Genomic DNA, 20,723 nt, shown 5'->3' with positions numbered 1-20,723 from the left:
TTTGACGCGCCAAACGGGCGGGTATACGTACGCGTAACCCGTTTCCAGATAATTTTCTTAATTAAAAGCGGTAAAGGAAGCAAAAGCATCTAGGTTCTAAAATCAGTAATTAAATAATTTAATAAGCCAAGTAGGATCAAAGCGACCGTGCTAGAACCACGGAACTCGGGGGTGCCTAACACCTTCTCCCGGGTTAACAGAATTCCTTACCCGGATTTCTGGTTCGCAGACTATAATAACAGAGTCATTCTTTTCCTCGATTCGAGATTAAAACCGGTGACTTGGGACACCATAAATCTCCCAAGTGGCGACTCTGAATTTTTGATAAAATAATCCCGTTTCGATTGTCACTTCAAGTTGGAAATAACTCCTTTATTATACCCCTTTGCGGGGTGTAGTAATGTAAAAAGGAGGTGTGACACTCGGCATGACCCTCTTCAACTACAGACTTTTATAATTGGACGACAGTCCCCGGGACGATGTCATCTTCTTCGTCCAAGGATCCCATGTTAGCAAGTGCCTCGGCCTCGCTATTTTGTTCTCGAGGCACATGATTCAGAGTCCACTCCTTGAAGCGGTGCAAAGTTACCTGTAACTTATCCAAGTATCGCTGCATTCTATCCTCTCGAACCTCAAAACTTTTATTTACTTGGTTTACCACCAATAGAGAATCGCACTTGGCCTCGATGACCTCCGCCCTCAAGCTTTAGCTAGCTCCAGACCTGCAATCATGGCCTCATACTCGGCCTCGTTGTTAGTCAATCTAGAAGTTTTACTAGATTGTCTAATGGTATCACCCGTGGGTGGCTTCAAGACAATGCCAAGTCCGGACCCCTTCACATTCGAGGCATCGTCTGTGAAAAGGGTCCATACCCCCAATGTTGTACCCTAACTTAGCAGGAGTTCTTTCTCCACTTCGGGTATAAGAGCCGGCATAAAATCGGCCACGAATTCAGCTAGGATCTGAGATTTGATGGTCGTTCGGGGTTGATATTCGATATCATAACCGCTAAGCTCGACGGCCCATTTGGCCAATCGGCCCGATATCTCGGGCTTATGCAAAACATTTCGAAGAGGGTAAGTGGTTAATACACATATAGGATGACACTGAAAGTATGGATTTAGCTTTCGAGATGCACTTATTAATGCAAGTGCTAATTTTTCTAAGTGAGGGTACCTTGTTTCAGCATCTCCTAGGGTTCGGCTCACGTAATAAACAGGAAATTGCGTACCTTGCTCTTCTCGAACTAGTACCCCACTTACCGCTATCTCTGACACCGCCAAATATAGGTAAAGCTTTTCGTCTACCTTCGCGGTATGAAGCAAAGGCGGACTCGATAGGTATCTCTTAAGTTCCTCCAGGGCTCGTTGGCATTCCGGGGTCCAAGCAAAACCCTTCTTCTTTTTGATAAAGGAAAAGAAACGGTGAGTTCGATCTGATGACCTCAAAATGAATCGACCCGAAGCAGCTATTCGACCCGTTAACCTTTGCACGGCTTTTACGCTATCCACGACCTTGATATTTTCGATGGCCTTGATTTTATCGGGGTTAATCTCGATACCTCAATTTGACACCATGAAGCCGAGGAATTTACCCGAACCGACTCCGGAGGCACACTTCTCCGGGTTAAGCTCCATGTTGTATTTCCTCAAGATTTTGAATGTTTCCTGCAAATGGTCCTCTACGCGCAGGGACTTAACCAACATATCATCGATAAAGACTTCCATTGTTTTACCTATCTGTTCTTCGAATAGTTTGTTAACTAAGCGTTGGTAAGTAGCTCCTGCATTTTTAAGCCCGAAGGGCATGACGTTGTAACAATAAGTTCCAAATTTAGTAATAAATGAAGTCTTTTCTTGGTCTTCCGGGTTCATCTAAATTTGATTGTACCCGGAGTAGGCATCGAGAAAAGTTAAGGTCTTGTGGCCAGCCGTGGCATCAATCATTCGGTCGATGTCCGACAATGGGAAAGAATCTTTCGGACATACTTTGTTCAAGTCCTTATAGTCTTCACACATTCTAAGCTTGTTTCTTTTTTAGGAACTACAACTACGTTGGCTAACCACTCGGGGTACTTTACCTCCCGAATGGATCCCATTTTAAGAAGTTTGGTTACCTCGTCTTTTATGAAGGCATGTTTTACCTCGAACTGAGGCCTCCTTTTTTGCTTCACCGGTTTGAACCTGGGATCGATGCTCAGCCAATGTGTGGTGATTTTCAGTGGAATCCCTATCTTATCTAAATGGGACCAAGCAAAGCAATCCATATTATCAATAAGAAATTGAATGACTTTTTTCCTGAGTTCGGGGGTTAATCCCGTTCCCAGGTATACCTTTCTCTCGGGCAGATATTCGATAAGTATGACCTGCTCTAGTTCCTCGATAGTTGACTTGGTTTCATCGGACTCTTCAGGAACGACGAAGGTTCGAAGAGTAAGGAAATCCTCTTTGTCTTCGATTACCTGTTGTTCTGACTCCATCGAGGCTGGGGACTATGATTGATATTTAGCCACCTGCTTATCTTCGGCGCTTGACTTCTCCGAGGTCAAGGGTTCTGGAGTCGGCACCACTTCCTCGATTGCAAACATCTCATTTGCAGCATGTTGCTCCCCGTAGACTGTTTTTACTCCTTCCTCTGTTGGAAACTTCATCATCTGGTGAAGAGTTGAAGGCACTGCCCTCATGTTGTGTATCCATGGTCTCCCGAGGAGTGCGTTATACCTCATGTCGCCTTCGATGACATGGAACTTCGTTTCTTGTATGGTTCCGGCTACGTTTACTGGCAAGATAATTTCTCCCTTTGTTGTTTCGCTTGCCATGTTAAAGCCATTCAAGACCCGGGATGCAGGTACAATCTGATCTTGTAGGCCGAGTTGTTCCATGACCCTCGATATGATTATGTTTGTTGAGCTACCTGGATCCACTAAAACACGTTTAACTTGAATTTTATTCAAAAGGATAGAGATTACCAGGGCGTTGTTGTGAGGTTGAGATATGCCTTCCGCTTCCTCGTCACAGAATGATAAGACGTCCTCGGGCACATAGCTCTGAGTCTGTTTTTCTCTGGTGACTGATACTTTGGTACGCTTGAACACAGGTCGTTGAGGGACATCGACTCCGCCAATGATCATGTGGATTATATGTGGTGGTTCTTCTTGTTCATTTTTCCTTGCATCTCTCTCCCTGAAGTGATTCTTAGCCCGATCACTTAGGAATTCTCGAAGGTGGCCCTCGTTGAACAAATGAGCCACTTTCTCCCTTAGCTGTCTGCAGTCTTCTGTTCGATGACCATGTGTGCCATGATACTTGCGCATTAAGTTCAGGTTTCTTTGAGAAGGATCAGTCTGTATAAGCCTGGGCCACTTGGTGTCTTTGATTCTCCCAATAGCTGAGACAATCCCCGTCGCATCTATGTTGAAGTTGTACTATGATAATCGGGGAGCCTCTGCGGGGTCGGTATGTTTATCGAACCCACTCTTACTCATGAGTCCGCGAGAACTTTGGCCTCGATCGTTTCTCTGATTGCTCTGAGGAGTGTTACGGCTCGGGCCGCTGTTCCTTCGGTCCGCATATGGCTGATATTGTTCTTTGTTGAATCTTGATTCCCGGTTTGTGTCTCTCGGGGGTTTGGCCGCGAACCTGTTCGGGTGAACTGAACCTGAGGGGGCTCCCAACTGATCGTCCTCAACCCTGATTTTAGATTGGTAATGGTTGTGCACATCTGACCACGTCACGGCTGGATACTCGATCAAGTTCTGCTTTAACTGTCAAGAAGCAATCGAGCTCTGCTCGTTCAAACCCTGCATAAAGGCCTGTACTACCCGGTCATCGGAGACCGGTGGTAGTTCCATTCTTTCCATCTGAAACCTGGACACGAACTCCCTCAACATCTCATCGTCCCTTTATTTTATCTTGAAAACGTCTGATTTTCTCGTGGCCACTTTTATGGCCCCGGCATGTGCTTTCACGAAGGCGTCTGCTAACATAGCAAATGAGTCAATAGAGTTAGGAGGTAAGCCGTGATACCAAATCATGGCTCCTTTCGACAATGTTTCCGAACTTTTTCAACAGGACTGATTCAATCTCGGCGTCATTCAAATCATTTCCTTTGATTCCGCAAGTGTATGAAGTAATATGCTCGTTAGAGTAGGTTGTTCCGTCATATTTGGGTATATCGGGCATGCGAAACTTTTTAGGAATAGGCATCGGAGCCGCACTTTGGGGGAATGGTTTTTGTATGAACTTTTTAGCATTCAACCCTTTCAGAACTGGAGGTGCCCCCGGTATTTGGTCTACACGGGATTTATAAGTCTCCACCTTCTTATCATTGTCTTCAATTTTCTTTTCCCCAACTCGATCCTCTTAGTGAGCTCTTCGAGCATCTTCATAATCGTGGGGTCAGTCCCCGGGCCGTTTCCATTTGACCTTTCTGGCGTTGGCTAAGCACGTCGATTGTTTTCATGTTCAGCTACACTCGGAGTTTTATTTCGACTTTGAAGTTGAGCAATAGCGATTTGCTGAGCCTGCAACATCTCAAATATCACTTGGAGGCTGACTCCCCCATCTCCTACTCCTGGTGTTCCTTGGTCCCCTAGTCGGGCTTTCCTGCGTGCATTCCCTAAGGGGTCCGTGCCTGAATCCGCGTTTAGAGCATTATGTGAACTGATATCAACTGGCTCCATATTTGGTACTTCCTCAAGGTTTATTGGTGGTACACCGACCCCTATACTGCTGTTTTCTCCAAGACCTTCATTGTCATGAACATGTGCGTTTTGTGTGCTAGACATGTTTTAGCCTGAGAATCAAAAAATCTTAACAAGAAAAAGTGTAAAGACAACGTGTTTAACGAGAATCAGTAAAGAAATAATCACTATTATCTTTAGCCCCACGGTGGGCGCCAAACTGTTTACCTCGAAGATACGAGTAACAATTAAATTTGATTTGTGGTTTTAAAGATACGTGATTTAGTTCAATACGAATTAATGATCAAGAAGTACGAAGTAGAAATGAAAGAGACAAGTGAATCAAATCAAAGTTACTCAGCAGCAGTGACCTCGAGTTCGGTGGCCTCGAGGTAGGCTTGGAATAAGAACAGTTAAATAATAAAAGTAAAGTAAGAACAATAGAGCTAAAGGACTATGCTGATGAACATTAGGCAAAAAGGTAGAGAGTATATTCTTTGCTCAGTGATCAGATGATCTTACAAATGATTGGGGTCCCATTTATATAATAGGGGAACCTAAATAAGGAATATTTCTTGATACAGCTGTCTAACCGCCTAGTACGGAATCGTACAATCTTGTTCCGGGATTTGTGCCACGATTATGGGGATGTGGCAGGAATCTAGCTCATTCTATTACAAATTCCTAACGGTACTATTTCGGGGTCGAGTATACTCGGGCTTGGTATTCCTCGTACCCTTATCTCCGGGCATTGCACTCTATCTTCGAGCTTGTCTCTGGTCCACCGGTCTCGAACCCGACCTTGCCTGAACTCGGGCCTATGATGGACCCTCGATCCTGTAAATCCGAGGCCTCTGATTTTGACCGTATACACTTATGTGACTATAAAAGCTTCTTATTGTAAAGAAATATGATATTTTTTTTGGAACAGACTAGTACAGTACCCAACAAAGTGCAATAGACGGAGTCATTACTCATTAGTTTCAAGATGCATGGACATGTCTTTTTTTTTTTACCCTGAATGAAGCACAATCCTAAAAAGAAAAGAACAAAGTATTATCGCACAATATATCATTTCAAAATTGATTTTTTAGCTTAGTATCTGCAAGTAATCAGATTCCTTTCTGTTGGGTGTACGAACAAATCCCACATTGGTAGCTGAAAAGATTGGGAGTCTACATATAAGGTGTAGGGATCTCTTAATGGTGTGAGGCCTTTTGGGAAAAACCGTACGGGCTTGGTCTAAAGCGGACAATATTACATTATGTTAAAAGTGTCATTGAGCCGTTTTAGCCCAACACTTTCCTTTCTTTGAGCTAGCCAACAGTACATTACTTTCATTCAATTCTGTTCTTTTTGTGCCTTAATTGAGGTGATAATAGAACATGCTATAAAAACTGATATAAGAACTTGCAGTTGTAGTATAATGGTTGCAAATTTATTATATTAATAAATGAACAAATTACTAGTAATTTCTTGAATTTGCTACAAGATGATCTTTCTAGAGAAGAGGCGTAGGTAAATGAAAAATATTTGGTTGGGATTTCTCCATTCATTGCCTATTGGCTAGGTTTGGTGTATAACTGTCTATTACAGAATAGCTATGTTGTAGTTGGAATTATTTAAGTTTGTATGTATTCATTTGGATTAAAAAACATTTGCGGCTGCGTTAAAGGAGCTTGCGGTGGCGGCGCAACTTAATTTAGTACAACTGCTTTTGATTACTTAAATATTTTTTTATTTTAAAAATTCAACATTAAAAGAAAAGCACTTTACAATATACGACCAAGTTATCCCTTCGGGGATGACCCAGTTGATTTGGAGGGCAATCATTCATAATATAGATGACTTAGATCGATCCCCCTAAATGCCTTCTCGGTGGAGGCTGTCGCACATGGCTTGTCTAGTATGGTTTATATTCTTTGTGTGATTTGCAGGTTAATACACAATGGGGGTTTATCCAGTGCGCACAGAGTGCTCACTGAAGGGCAGAGGCTGTAGCGGCTACGGGTTTCTTGGTGTCCCCCCCCCCAAAAAAAAAAACGAGCAATTTTTATTAAGAAGTCCTCTTGAGCCGAGGGTCTTTTGGAAACAGCCTCTCTACTTCTTCGGGGCAGTGGCGGAGGCAGGATCTCCACGAAGGGGGTTCAAAATTATTTTTTTGTAGCTAGTGGGAATTGAACTTATGACCTTGTGAAGGTTTTGAACCCCCTTGACCACTAAACTACACTTTTAGGTTGTGTTAAGGGGGTTCAAAAGTTAATATATAGAGGTAAAAAACAGATTTTGCCTTATATATGCAGTGTAATTTTTCGGCGAAGGGCCCCCCTAAATCTGTCCTTGCTTCGGGGTATGGGTAAGGTCTGCGTACACACTGCCCTCCCCAGACCCCACTAGTACGATTTCACTAGGTCGTTGTTGTTGTAGTTTTTATTAAGAAACTAAGGAAAAAACCAGAAAGGGGGTTGAAAGAGGTGAATAATAAGTAAATGAAATGTGGGCTATTGCGCCAAAATAATAATCCAATTTCACTACGTATTCACTATTCATTTATAATATAGGTAGAATGTTGCAATTTGATTAAAGCTTCTTCATTTGTTACTTTCTTCTTTCCATACTATTTACGAGCTTCCATTTTTAAAATATATCAACAAGAAAATATATAGCAAATTATATGAATTGAGGCTGTACTTTAATGTTGTTGTATATCCACACCAGTTAGGTAGAATATCTTAGGGCTTATAACATATTTAGTCATTCAGTCAAAAATGTAACCATTATCTAAATATATTAAAATTATACTTTAATTATGTACAAAAAAATATTATATATATATATATATATATATATATATATATATATATATATATTGTACATTAATACACAAAAAATATATATTTACAAATATTATTTTGGGAGCAAATATACGATGTAGTTCCAATATATTAGGGTATCAAAAGCCTTTACTTAGGTCAAGTCTATCAGTATATAATGTTAGAGGAAACCGTGTAAGAATTAGCAAATATTGTCATTTCTAGTAGTTTATTTTTTATGAAGGAGTTTGATTTGATATATTGTTTAATTATTATCTTAGATATATGTCATAATTTTTTTATAATTACAAGTGAACATCATTAAGAATAAATGAGACATAAGATTAAAAAGTTCCAAAATTTATATAGCTAGTGTCTTTCTTATTGAAACAAAATTTTAAAAAGAAAGTGTGTTACTTAAGTTTTAGTCTATTTAAAAAGATCACCTTTTGTTTTAGAAATAATTTATTCTTAAATTTTCTATTCTTAATGATAGCATTTATAGTTATATAAATACTATCATTTATTTAAAACTATGAGTTTTAACAATCTTTTTTTCTTCTTAAAACTCAATGATCAAATATGTTTACATAAAATGAGACGAATGGAGGGGTCTCTTTTCCTCCCATTCTGTAATCTATTTCTAGAGGTCTCGACTTCGAGCCCTTGGGTATGGAGTCGCCTTTGTTAGGAAGCGTTTTACCTCCCAATGTGTCCCGGCGCGAATCCGGATTAGTCGGGCTCCAATGTGAGTACCGGGTACCGTGTGAGAAATAAAAAAAAAAAATTCTGTAATCTATTCCTCCAATTTTTGTAATATAAAGGAGTAAACATATAATTATAAAATACTCCAACTATTTTTGTTTATATGACATATTTTTATTTTTTGTCCGTTTAAAAGAAAATACATATTAAATATTATTTATGATATATTAAAGGCCACAAATTTCAAAAACTTTGTAAATGGTTAAAATTATAATTTTTTTAATACATTCAAATTATATATCACATAAATCGGAATGGACTAGTACAAAAGCAACACTTCTAACGGGGGAGTTGGGACTTGAAAATCAAGCTATTCATATTCCTCTCTATGGACATAACGCGGCGAGCCATGACCAGCGCCTCCCACTCCTCTCCCAAGGTTCTTCTTCCTCTCATTTACTCTTTTTCCTTTTTTTTCTCTCTTTATATTTCATAAACTACTGTGATTTTGATATTTATACTAATTAATTCAATAATCAGCCATTAAGCAAGATAGCATGCAATCGACTCCAGAAAGAGTTAGTGGAGTGGCAAGTTAATCCTCCTGCTGGTTTCAACCTTAAACCCTCCGATAATCTTCAAAGGTCTTTCCTTTTTCCTGTTTATTATTACTATTTTTTAATCTTTGTCACTGAAATTTCTTTTTTCCATGTAACTGGATGAACTTTGGATAAATTATTTCATTATTGTGTTTTTATTTGAGAATTTGGAACCTTTTCCATAGAAAATATTTTTTATTTTGAGAAATGGTTTACTTTGGAATTCACAGATTTTTTCAATGTCTAGTTCTGTATAAAGGTAGCTGACATGTGGTATTTTGTAAAGGTGGAGGATAGGGTGTAAAATTTGGTTTGTATTTTTGAATCTTATATAGCTAATTTTGATATGATATAATACACCACTTCATGTATTAGTTTATACCTAATATTAGTGGCGGAGTGAGGAATTTCACTAAGGGGTATCAAAATATAAAGAAGTAAAGAAGAACCTATGGGGATCCAACATATAGTATATATACATGAAAAGAAATTGACCTAGCACCAAAGTGTATTTTTTCGGCAAAAGGACAACGGTTAGACTAAGGTGGCTCCGCCACGGCCTAATATAGCAAGAGATAAAAATACATGGATTAAGTAATACTCCCTCCGTCCCATATTACTTTTCCAAAATACTAAAAATATCTGTCACAAATTACTTGTTAATTTACAAAACCAAGATAGAATTAATTAAAATTTTCCCAGTTTACCCTTACAATTAAACGATTTGGAAACACTTTATTAGCTTGAGTTGATTAGTTTGAAGCCACATAAATAGAGTGTATTAAAAGAGTTAAAAGGGTAAATTAGTAAAAATTACGCTTCTTATTTATGATTTCTTAAGGGGCGTGTAAAAAAGAAAGTGGACAAGTAATATGGGTCGGAGGGAATTCATGGATTAAAAACTAAAACACAAAATTGCCCTTTTTCTTTTCCATTAACCCATTATCAACACCCTATATATCCCTTTTTTAGTATAAAGAAATAAATGCCCGATAAAAAATATACTATGCATTACAATTCCTGTATTACTAATTCATGTATTATAATCCCGGCATAACTTGTTTCTAGACGAAAAGACCCCGTAGTGTTTTGTTGATATTTTTGAGTATGAAAGATTGATAACAATGTAGTTTTGTTGGTCGAATTAACAGTTGAGACATTTGTTAAAAGTAGATGACTTTCACCCCCAACGGACGAAATTTATTTTCCCTTTTTGGTGGAGAATTACCAAAAAAAGAGTTCCTTTGAAAATAACATTTTCTGCAATTTAAAACAATGGAACATTAATTTCATCAAGGACAAAATTTTATATTATACCAATTATACACCAAGTTTCGCTCTTAATTTTATTATTAGAAGATGATGGCATTTGGTTGCAATAACTTTTGATTGATGTCGGTTCTTTGTGAGAAGGTGGGTGATCGATGTGAATGGTGCTCCTGGAACGCTGTATGCTAATGAAACTTATCAGCTTCAAGTTGATTTCCCAGAACATTATCCTATGGAAGCTCCCCAGGTGCATATTTAATGGTCGACACAGTTCAGTGATATTCTCATATTGGATGAAAGGTGTTGTTTCTTGTTAATGTGCGTGATTGGAACTCCTATCCTACTAATTATGGCCGACTACATTGATGCAGGTGATATTTGTGCCTCCAGTTCCCATGCACCCTCATATCTATAGCAACGGGCACATTTGTTTAGGTATTTATTCACTCTGCTCAAGTCTCCTCTATTTCTTATCACCAAGAAATTTGTTGATTTGGTCACTGGTCGAGCCTAAGGGCTTGATTTGGAATGCATGAGATGAAGCTTCTAATAAAAATCTTTGGCAATCATGTAGTGAATGATGCTTGATATGACTGTTGAAACTTAAAGAATAGATGCCAGGAATTATAGGTTTCTCTATGCTCTAAAATGACTTGGCGGATAATTGGGATGAATGGTAGATTGTCGCGCAATGTTAATCAGCTCTTTTACTTAGGCTTGGTGTTTTTGTTATTGTTTCTCTTCCCCTTTTATTTCCCAATAGTATTTGTTGATTCATATCCAGTTATGGAGTTAGCGATGATGTTTGATGGACTTATTTACTTTTTGAGAAGACTCTTAGTTCTAGTAGAGTAAGCTTTGGATATACTTTTTTTTGGTCTTTGTACCTCTTCTACTTTGGCATTTCAACTTGAGAATTGCAGAGAAGCGTATTAGTTTAATCAGGCATACTCTTTGTTTTTGCTGTATGCCTTTCGCTTATTACTCCATTTAACTTTCTAGAGTTAACCTTTTCTAATAAGGTGAACACAAAGCACCAACTTTCATTAGCAGCTATCCCTCTCATCCTCCAAAACAAGGTTCTTTTTTATTTCATAATTAGTGTACCTTATCACTTTTTACCTTTTTTTTCTTGTGATAATGACGGTGTCCGGGTCAACTTTTGCGCACCTCCATCGGGTACCTGCTACCTTCCACTAGTACAAGTACTAAGTGATTTTACTCAACAAGGCTCAGGCAAATGAGAAGAAATCACCCTACGCCTTTCGTCTCTACTCTCTGCCAAAATTTGAACCCTGGCTACTCATTGTTTTCACCCACTTCATTAACCGCAAACTTTTACCGGGCATAATTCAGTTGAAAGTTTTTACATTTCCTTTAATATCCCTGTGTCCCTATCTCATGGAAGCTGTTCTCTGGAGTTCTAAACTTTTAACAGTATTATATTTATGCCTACACCAACAAGAAAAAGTTCACTGCTAAGTTCATGACTATGCTTGATTTCCTTTTTTCCTTTTTATCTTCTGATAAGTAACTAAAATTAGCTGTGATCTTCATGTAGTTTTTTCCCTATGACCGTGTTGGGAAAAAAGGGCTGTAGCTTCATTTTGATCACTAAATTTGTGGAGGTCTGTATTAACTTAAAGCTAGGCACACAGCTGCTCTTTCTGGTGCCTGTCACATTATCTGCCTCTCTTTGTATCCTTGTATAACGTTTTAGTACTTTATACTTAAAAATGACTGACAATATTCATACTAATATAGCTATTCAAGTTGTTGTCACTGTGATGTATATCCTTTAAAGCTAAAATAAAACACCCAGTAATTAGACCAGAAATAATTGGTGGGAATGATGTTTAAAAGGATACTTTAGTTAACTCTTATTTACCCATGTGACTGCTAGTTTGTCCCCCCACCCTCCTTTTGTTTTCTCTTGGGTTAAATTGAACTTTAGGATGAGGTGACTAACTTAATGCTTGGCCTGTAAAAAGGACATAAAGACGGATCATAGGCTAAATTGTTAATGAATAACATATTTGCTATGGTTTGTAAGTCTATTCATGCCTATGCAAATTTCCAAGGCGCTATTGTTGTGTTAACATTAGGTATAATATATGACGCGATATAGAAACGTAACAAGGTTTTGTGACTTACGTCTTTCTTCTTATGTTAAAGTTACTTGAATAAGTTTGAGAAATTTTGAGATAACTGGTTGGAAATTCAAACATGGCATAAAATTTACAGATTGATGCAGATAAATGAGTTGTTAAATTTTTTAATTTACAGAACATTTGGTGACTGAGTTCTTGCTTGAAACAATGACTCAATTCAGTTATTTTTTCTTATCAGTAACAGAGGTACAGTGCCAAAACCTTGCTGGAAAATCATATTATTTTACCAAGATACTTTTATCTGGGTGTTGTATTATATAATGTGTAAGGCGGAAATGAGAAAAATCTCATCTCCAACTAAATGGCTCCAAGATTCCGAGCATGTTCAAGGTTAGGACTGGCAAAAGTTGGTCCTCTTTTAACTTCTCATTTGGCTGAAACTGGATCCGTGTGAAAACAACTAAATTTATTTTCACTCTTCCCAAATCTGAATTTTGTTACTGTACTATTATAGGAGTCTTTTAGCCCTATCAGAGATTCTTATACTAGTAGTAGAAATATAGAAAACTTCTAGCACTTTTATTTTTATTTTTATTCTGCATAATATTGGCCTGAGAGGCTGAGATAAATTTAAATATAGAATCATGGTCAGTGAGGATTCTACCACAACTTGTTTGGGACTAAGGTGTAGTTGTTATTATTGTATCTGTAAAAGCAGCAGTTGATAACTATTTTCTATCTTGCAGATATTTTGTATGACTCGTGGTCGCCTGCCATGACTGTTAGTTCTATATGCATTAGCCTTCTATCCATGCTGTCAAGTTCAACTGCGAAGGTACCTTTTGTTGTGTCTATTATATTCAATTTGAGCTGCTTTTAGTGGTCTTTTATACTATGCCAAGCATGCCATCGCCCGTTTGTACGGCATTCTCTGAAAAATATGCAATCCACAAAATTCTTCCTTTGAGCTTCTCTTGCTAGTTTAACTTTAGTCCTTACTAATTCCAATTACTCGTGCAGCAACTCCCTGACGATAATGATCGGTATGTAAAGAACTGTAGAAATGGCAGATCACCAAAGGAAACCAGGTGGTGGTTCCATGATGATAAGGTGTAACAAGTATAATTCGACACTCAAGGCAACATTATAACTCGATTGCATACTTGAAATCAAATGCTATAGAAAATTTTCTGAATATCCAGGATCGTTGCCTGCACATGGTACGTGTGTGCAAATCGGCCTTTCCTGTCCATTAGTTGTAAATGAAGATGGTTTCTTTATGTGCTGCATGTGAAAGATATTATGTACCATAAGTTATACACTGCAGTCTCAATAATACCTCACCAAGAATCTTTCTGGTAACAGCAATAAGTTAGCACTCAGAATAATGTATTGTTTCTGGTTATTTATCTTACTGAGGAATAAGTTTGTCTCAGTTATGCCCTTCTTATGTTTTGTTATTGACCTTATCTTGTTATTATGTCCATCTAAAGGGTAGCCCGGTGCACTAAGCTCCCGCTATGCGCGGGGTCCGGGGAAGGGCCGGACCACAAGGGTTTATTGTACGCAGCCTTACCCTGCATTTTTGCAAGAGGCTGTTTCCACGGCTTGAACCCGTGACCTCCTAGTCACATGGAAGCAACTTTACCAGTTATGTCCACCTAACTGTATTAAACATGATCTTCTGCAGCCTCTTTTCCATGTCTTGATTCACTTTTATCCAATAATTAAGATGAAGTGTGACATCTTCTAAATGATAAAATTGCTGTTATTCACTAATTGCAAAGATAATAAGTGTTTCAAACAAGTGTCTATATATGAAACCATTCATTAACATTTAGGACACTATGAAAAGGACAATCCAAGCTAAACAGAAAGAAAAAACTGGAAATGATGTTAAAAGAAAAGCATAAAAATACACCAAGGCTGATGTTGAATGTTGTGATATTTTAAGAGTTCATCATCCTGCAATTCTTCCGAATCTCGCCCCTGTATCCAGTTAAAGGTGAGATATTTCCCATCTTAACCATAGACTTCGCGAACTGCTCGAAGAAAATCTCATTGTTTTCTGCATATAATTTCACCAATTCTAATGATGCCTGATTTTTGGTCACAAGAACTTGGTCTGAATTAAACAAGCCCCTTGAAGCCAACAAATTCTTGAAATAGTAGTTGTCAAATTTTGTAGGGGAGACAAAATCCATGACAAATAAGTTTTGGTCACCACCAGATTTTGGACACCTAGTCCGCAACTGAGCAGCATATGATTGATCCAATGTATAGTCTGGTAAACTGTTGCCTGATTGATTGTAGAGCCTCTGCCTGAAGCTAGTACATCTTGCATTTCCAATTGTGTGGCTCCCTGTAGAAAAATTTCTTCTAGTATTAACTTCGTGTGATACTTAGAGGTGGCAAAATCAATCAATTTTAAGTAAACATGCGCGTCCAAATTTAAAAATACGTTAGGTTATGACTCGTCTGCTGAATTGACTGCACATGTTGAACCCGAAATGACTCATCAAACTATTAGGTCAAACAAGTCAAATTAGTGTAATTCGACTGGTCAAAATGCAACTCAAACTGAAACATACAAAATGAAAATTTGAAAACCGAGGATGATGTATATTTGGAAGAAATTAAGCTAATCATTTAAAAATACATTTATTCACTTTTTTTTTACTTTTCGAAAGGCAATATAAAAAAGAATGGGAGTTGGGCATATTGGGCAGGTTATCTTATAATCCATCATGACCCTTTTATCAGTTTGACCCATTTTGACATGTCCAAATTAGGAAAATAGCATGAACTAGCCAGTATTCGGATTAGTTGCGTTTGCAAAGTTATTGAACAATAGCCACTATTTTGTACGAAAATAAATATGGACAAAAATACCCTAGTTGAAATACGGAAAGTTCCAGCATAATATGTTAGATTATGGAGATACTGCGTATAAACTTCCAGTGTATTATATTGGAACTCCAGCACATTTTACTGGAATTTCATATGTAAACAATTCGAACTTCAGCATATTAATTATAATGCTGGAATTGTTTTGGATTTTTAAGGGTGTTTTTGTTCAAATTTTATCTTTGCATGAAAAAATAGCTAAATTTTGATTAATTTTGTTGTAAAACAAACTATTTATAACCATTTGCCACCTCTAGTCTTCTCTGTAATAAATAGTCTAGGTAAAAGTTAAGGAATGTTTTTTACCAGATAAAGCAACAAGGTCAACAAGATCAAGTCCTTTCAACTTGAATTTTGTAAGAATGGTATTAAAAGTGTTGTTTGGAGCAGGAATGTTATGGTTGGATCCACTTAAACTAGCATCTCTTGAGTCTCTTCTTCCCAATGGAACTTCCCAGCTTGGTCCACCTGCCTATATAAATAAAATAACATAAGCTCAAATTTGTTAACTAATTTCATAATATTATTTAATTATTTGCTAGGATTATGGTTTTACTTACTAAAACTGTAGAATCCCTAGCAGCAAGTGCCAAGATATCAGCACAAGAAACAGTTTGAGGGCACTCTTTTTCAAGTGCAGATTTAATCTCATCAATTACTTCAAATCCACGAACTGAATTCCTGTTGGTGTTTGATATCTTTTCACTTATTAGGGTTCCACTGCTGTCCAGAAGTAGTGATGCATCACAACCCTACATGATCATAGTAATGAATAAATAGACACAAAAGATGTTAATTGATTTCTTCTGGTTTGTCTAAGTCTTGGCAAAAAATTGAGGTGTTTGGTCAAGCTTTTGGAAGGAAAAAAAGTGCTTTTGAGGAGAAGCAGAAGCAGTTTTGGAGAAGCAGAAAAAAGTAGCTTCTCTCCAAAAGCACTTTTTTGAGAAGCACTTTTGAGAAAAATACACTTAGAAGCAGTTTTTTAAAGCTTGGTCAAACACTAATTGCTGCTCAGAAGTGCTTTTCAAACTAATTAGCCAAACACAAACTGCTTCTCACAAAAGTACTTTTGAGAAAAGCACTTTTGAAAAAAAGCACTTCTCAAAATAAGCTGATTTTTGCAGCTTGGCCAAACAGGCTATTAGAACGAAGCAGTTTTCAAAAAGCTTGGCCAAACACTAATTACTGCTCAAAAGTGCTTTTCTAATTAATTAGCCAAACACAAACTACATCTCACCAAAAGCACTTCTCAAAATAAGCTGATTTTAGAAGCTTGGCCAAACGGGCTATAAGACTATATATGTGCTTCAACTAAGTCTAATAATCTTGACATAGGACATAGATGCATATGTGAATAATCACTAAATATAAATAAATATAAAATTCTGAATTAATTATTTCAAAAGTACTATAGCAAGTTCAATGTTAAGAACTTTAAAGATTGAACTCATCAAGTTTACCGATTGAACAGACGAGGTGCGCACAAATTTCCATGAACACCGTTATTAAAAAAAAGAAGAAGAACTCCTACATGCTTGCTACATAATAATATTCTATATAAACTCACTTAAATTCAATGTTGCTCGGACTCTCTGAAAATGTCTTAGCATGAATGTCGGATCCTCCAAAAGTAGTGTATTTTTGGAGAATCTGGCATGAGTGCGGCAGCATTTTGGAGAGCCCGTGCAACGTAGCTTGAATGGTTCAAATGTTAGCTTCATGAATTCACATACTTACAATAAGCTTAGCATCACTTAACCAAGAGTAATTAATCTTTAGTCTTAGGGATATGATTTACCTTGACAAAGCAATCATGAAAATGGAGCCTGAGCAAAGAGGCAGCCATTCGGGCTTCTCTAGCTACAGCCTTAGCAACAACAGACTTGACAATTTCTTTAGCTTGTGGGCATGACCAGTCGTAAAATTGTGGATATAAATAACCATAATAATTGGCCTTGCTACAGAAACATATTGGTGCAAAAGCAATAAAAGATATGACCATAAAAAAGCTCACTGATTTAGCCATTTCTTGCCAAAATTTTAGCTGCTAGCTAAAGTATTAGCCTTGTTATAGAAGAAATTTTAATATGCAAGTAGAATGGATTTTGTTTTGATGAAATATTTGAGATGGTGTTCATGAGTATATATAGTGTTCAATGCAACTAGATGGAGTTGGTAGCTTTTTAGTTAGGATTATAATAAATATTAATATTTTCACCTTTTTTGTTCTAGTGAAGTAGAACTTGTGCTTTACAAGTAATGATGTTTGATTCGGTCTTTATTATTCAGCTATTTAATTTTCAAATATTAAATTATTTATCAAAAAATTTAACATATATACTCTGATAGCGTAAACCAATTTTATATTATTATTAAAATTTTAACTTATTGCAAGTTGTCTCTATTATTTTCTAGATAATTAGTTCCACTGAATATGGACAGTTACTTGTAGCTATCGTTTAGATGATTTGAAGCATAAATTTCTTTTACAAACTCAGTACATATAATTGAAACTTTCTTTTTAATGCATCTTAGATGATTGATATATTATGACTCCTTATCTTAGTAAGAGATAACTTAGCAATTTTTTAGCCTCTAGAAAAATGGCAAACTTCTTGATTAAATGATCGATTAGACAATGATAAGCATGAATAGACCTGCTCTTGATATTTTTTATTTTTTATTTTATCTTTTGTATCATGATACCAAGGATTTTTTTAAATTAAAATATTTAAAAAGCATGAGAATATAAGGTGATTTGGTCAACCAATCAGATTCACCTAATATTCCCTTTCTGGTTATCCATTATCGACCACCTTTAGATCAGTTAATTACACACCAAATTATAGGGTTATATTTTGGTAAAGCAGATTGGCTTCTTCTTTTCTCTCTTTCTCTTTTATTCTTTGTTGGATAAGAAACCTCTTAAGCTTGAACTTTATTGAAAAGAAAAGGACCAAAACTATTCTAGTACTATTCGAAATTACTCAGTTTTGTCCTCTGTTACTTTTTTTCATCCCATTTATATTTTTTCTTTTAGCAAATCCTTTGTATTTTTTCTTGCCATTAATTCAGCTTCAAAATGAAATGGATGGATTTCGCTAGTTATAAGACATAGATTTGGTTGAAACTTATAATTTTTTTTAAAGTTGTGTTGAATAATATTTGGAAGTTAAAATTATATTTGGACATGCATTTTACTTTTTAGAAAAATTAAAATTTTGTAAGTGGAAGAAAAACTTTTCTTGGGGAAAGTGCACAGATAGTCATTCCAGGGATGCCATTTAGAGATTAATCAGTATTTATTTTTTCATGAAATTTTAAACTAAAAATCTTAACTTCAGGACTTTGTCTTTAAAATTTGAACTAAAAAACTAAAATTCAGGACGCACTGGCTAATTCCTAAAGAGCATCCTTGTAAAGTGGCTACCTGGTGTCATTTCTACAAAGATTTTCACCAAAAAACTGGCCCAAACCAGTTTTTGGACTTGAAGATTTTTTTTTTTTCAAATTTTTTTCATAAACTGATCGTATTCTATTAACAAATAATATTTTCAATTTTTTTAAAGAAAACTATATATGTATATAAAACCACGTTCAAATTCTTCGAGGAAAATTATTCAAATTTACCGTTTGGTTTTATCGACTATGGTTTAAAATCACTTTAAGATTGGAGCTCTGTTAGGGATCAAGGAAAAAATGAGACTTTTCCTAACGGAAGGATAATATTAAACTAAAATTTAACGATTGACAAAGTCACTCAATTTCCAATAATACATAGGCAAATTGATCCTTGTCCTCAAAATAGAAAAAAGAAAAATAGTGTAATTTCTTATACCAGCTCTTTAACTAGCTCATTTATGTTGGGGTTTTTATGTATTTAATTAATATATTAAATACTTAAAAGAGGGTGAATGGGAAATGGAGGGAAATGAAATTTTGAGTGAAATTTTAAGTTTCCCCCCTTGGCAAATGGACATTGTCCCATATTGGAAGAGGAAGAGGTTTTTTATGGGTATATAAGCAATTGCTCTTCTTCTAGCTCTTAAAGAGTTGAGAAGAAGGCAAGCCTCGCGCCATTGTCGTCGCTCGGCTACGGCTTTGGCTTCGGTCAAATGATTGATTGATTAACTTTTTGGACCAAATTTATTTGTTAATAGTAAAATATTAACAGAAATGTTATTAAATATTTATTTTAATAACAGAATATTAATATTAAATCCAATCGGTTTTTCTGTTTTGGTAACAGAAAAGTAACTACCCTCTTCAATTTTTCCTCTTTATTGTTGAGTAAATGGCCATTTATGTAATGGCATTTATGTTGTGGCCGTTTTGCATAAACAACCATTCTGAAGAGTTGCACCTCTTTAGATTTCAACCCAACTTTGGCTATAAATACAACACTATTCTGCTCAGAATTTCACTACGATTTTCTGAGTTTCTCCTCCTTCTTCTGCATACTTTTAGCATCAAACAAAGCAACAGTAAGTGTGATTTGCTACCGAACTTTGTGTTCGCTGAAACGCTGGGGTTTGAAGTACCACTACACCAGTGTGTAATTCGTTCTATCCTGGGAGGAAATAATCCATAACCTTGGGTACTAGGAGGGGATTAAATTCCTTAAGGAAACACTGTGAATTCAGTGGGCTTGAATTTGTTTTCTGTTTATGTTCATTTCTGTTTATGTTCATTTATATTTCCAGAATTATTTTACAAATACAGTCTAGTAACAAGCTTAAGGAATTTAATTTGATTTCTGTATTTGTACTTACCGTTTCTGGAGAGTAAAACCTTTGTGGTTTTGTACTCTATTAAAATCTACGTGATTTTAACGTTTGTGTCATTCTTTTACAGAAATGACTAATGAAAATGAGAACCAAGTTGTTCCAATGGTGACTGCCAATGCCTCAACAAGCCGAACGACACCGGCAGCATTGGCACCGGCGGAGAAACCTGGAAAATTTTTCGGGATTGATTTCAAGCGCTGGCAGCAAAAGATGTTCTTCTATTTGACTACTCTAAGTCTCCAGAAGTTCATCAAGGAAGATGTTCCTGTGCTGCCCGATGAAACTCCAGAAACTGAACGCTTTCTCGTGATTGAGGCGTGGAAGTATTCAGATTTTTTGTGCAAGAATTATATTCTAAGCGGGCTGGAGGATGCTTTGTATAACGTCTACAGCGGCGTGGAAACGTCAAAAGCATTGTGGATTGCGCTTGAAAAGAAATACAAAACCAAAGATGCCGGGTTGAAAAAGTTTGTTGCTACAAAGTTTTTGGACTACAAAATGGTAGATAGCAAGTCTGTTATTACCCAAGTCCAGGAATTGCAAGTGATTATTCACGATCTCCTTGCTAAAGGTATAAATCAAATTATATTGATGTTGAAAGTAGTAATCTTAGTATTTTTACTAACAGAAATTTCATTGAAGGTCTTGTCATCAATGAAGCATTCCAAGTAGCAGCGATGATTGAGAAGTTGCCTCTTTTGTGGAAGGACTTCAAAAACTACTTGAAACACAAACGCAAGGAGATGTCCCTTGAAGATCTCATTGTTCGGTTGAGAATCGAAGAGGGCAACAAAGCTGCTGAAAAGAGAGGCAGTGGGAACTCAACAATATTGGGAGCAAATATTGTTGA

At 36.6% G+C, this 20,723-nt stretch overlaps 2 protein-coding genes across 2 annotated transcripts; one reads left to right on the top strand and one right to left on the bottom strand.

Annotated features, from left to right (window-relative positions):
* The first annotated feature begins 8,529 nt into the window (after positions 1–8,529).
* LOC109215162 (probable ubiquitin-conjugating enzyme E2 18) lies at positions 8,530–13,622 on the top strand. Its single transcript, XM_019379182.1, has 6 exons — positions 8,530–8,639; positions 8,741–8,844; positions 10,213–10,315; positions 10,440–10,503; positions 12,926–13,014; positions 13,200–13,622. Exons 1-6 carry the CDS (start codon positions 8,589–8,591, stop codon positions 13,293–13,295), a joined length of 507 nt encoding a protein of 168 aa, XP_019234727.1. The 5' UTR covers positions 8,530–8,588; the 3' UTR covers positions 13,296–13,622.
* Positions 13,623–13,970: 348 nt separating this feature from the next.
* LOC109215164 (peroxidase 72-like) lies at positions 13,971–17,195 on the bottom strand. Its single transcript, XM_019379184.1, has 4 exons — positions 16,885–17,195; positions 15,647–15,838; positions 15,393–15,558; positions 13,971–14,541 (listed from the first exon to the last, which is right to left on the bottom strand). The coding sequence occupies exons 1-4, from the start codon at positions 17,110–17,112 to the stop codon at positions 14,129–14,131; spliced, it is 999 nt and encodes a 332-aa protein (XP_019234729.1). The 5' UTR covers positions 17,113–17,195; the 3' UTR covers positions 13,971–14,128.
* Between the last annotated feature and the right edge of the window lie 3,528 nt (positions 17,196–20,723).

The sequence above is a fragment of the Nicotiana attenuata genome, unplaced genomic scaffold, assembly GCF_001879085.1.
Source record: "Nicotiana attenuata strain UT unplaced genomic scaffold, NIATTr2, whole genome shotgun sequence".
NCBI lineage: Eukaryota > Viridiplantae > Streptophyta > Magnoliopsida > Solanales > Solanaceae > Nicotiana > Nicotiana attenuata.
Note: the sequence above shows the minus strand (reverse complement) of the source record. Positions and strands in the feature narration are given on the sequence as shown.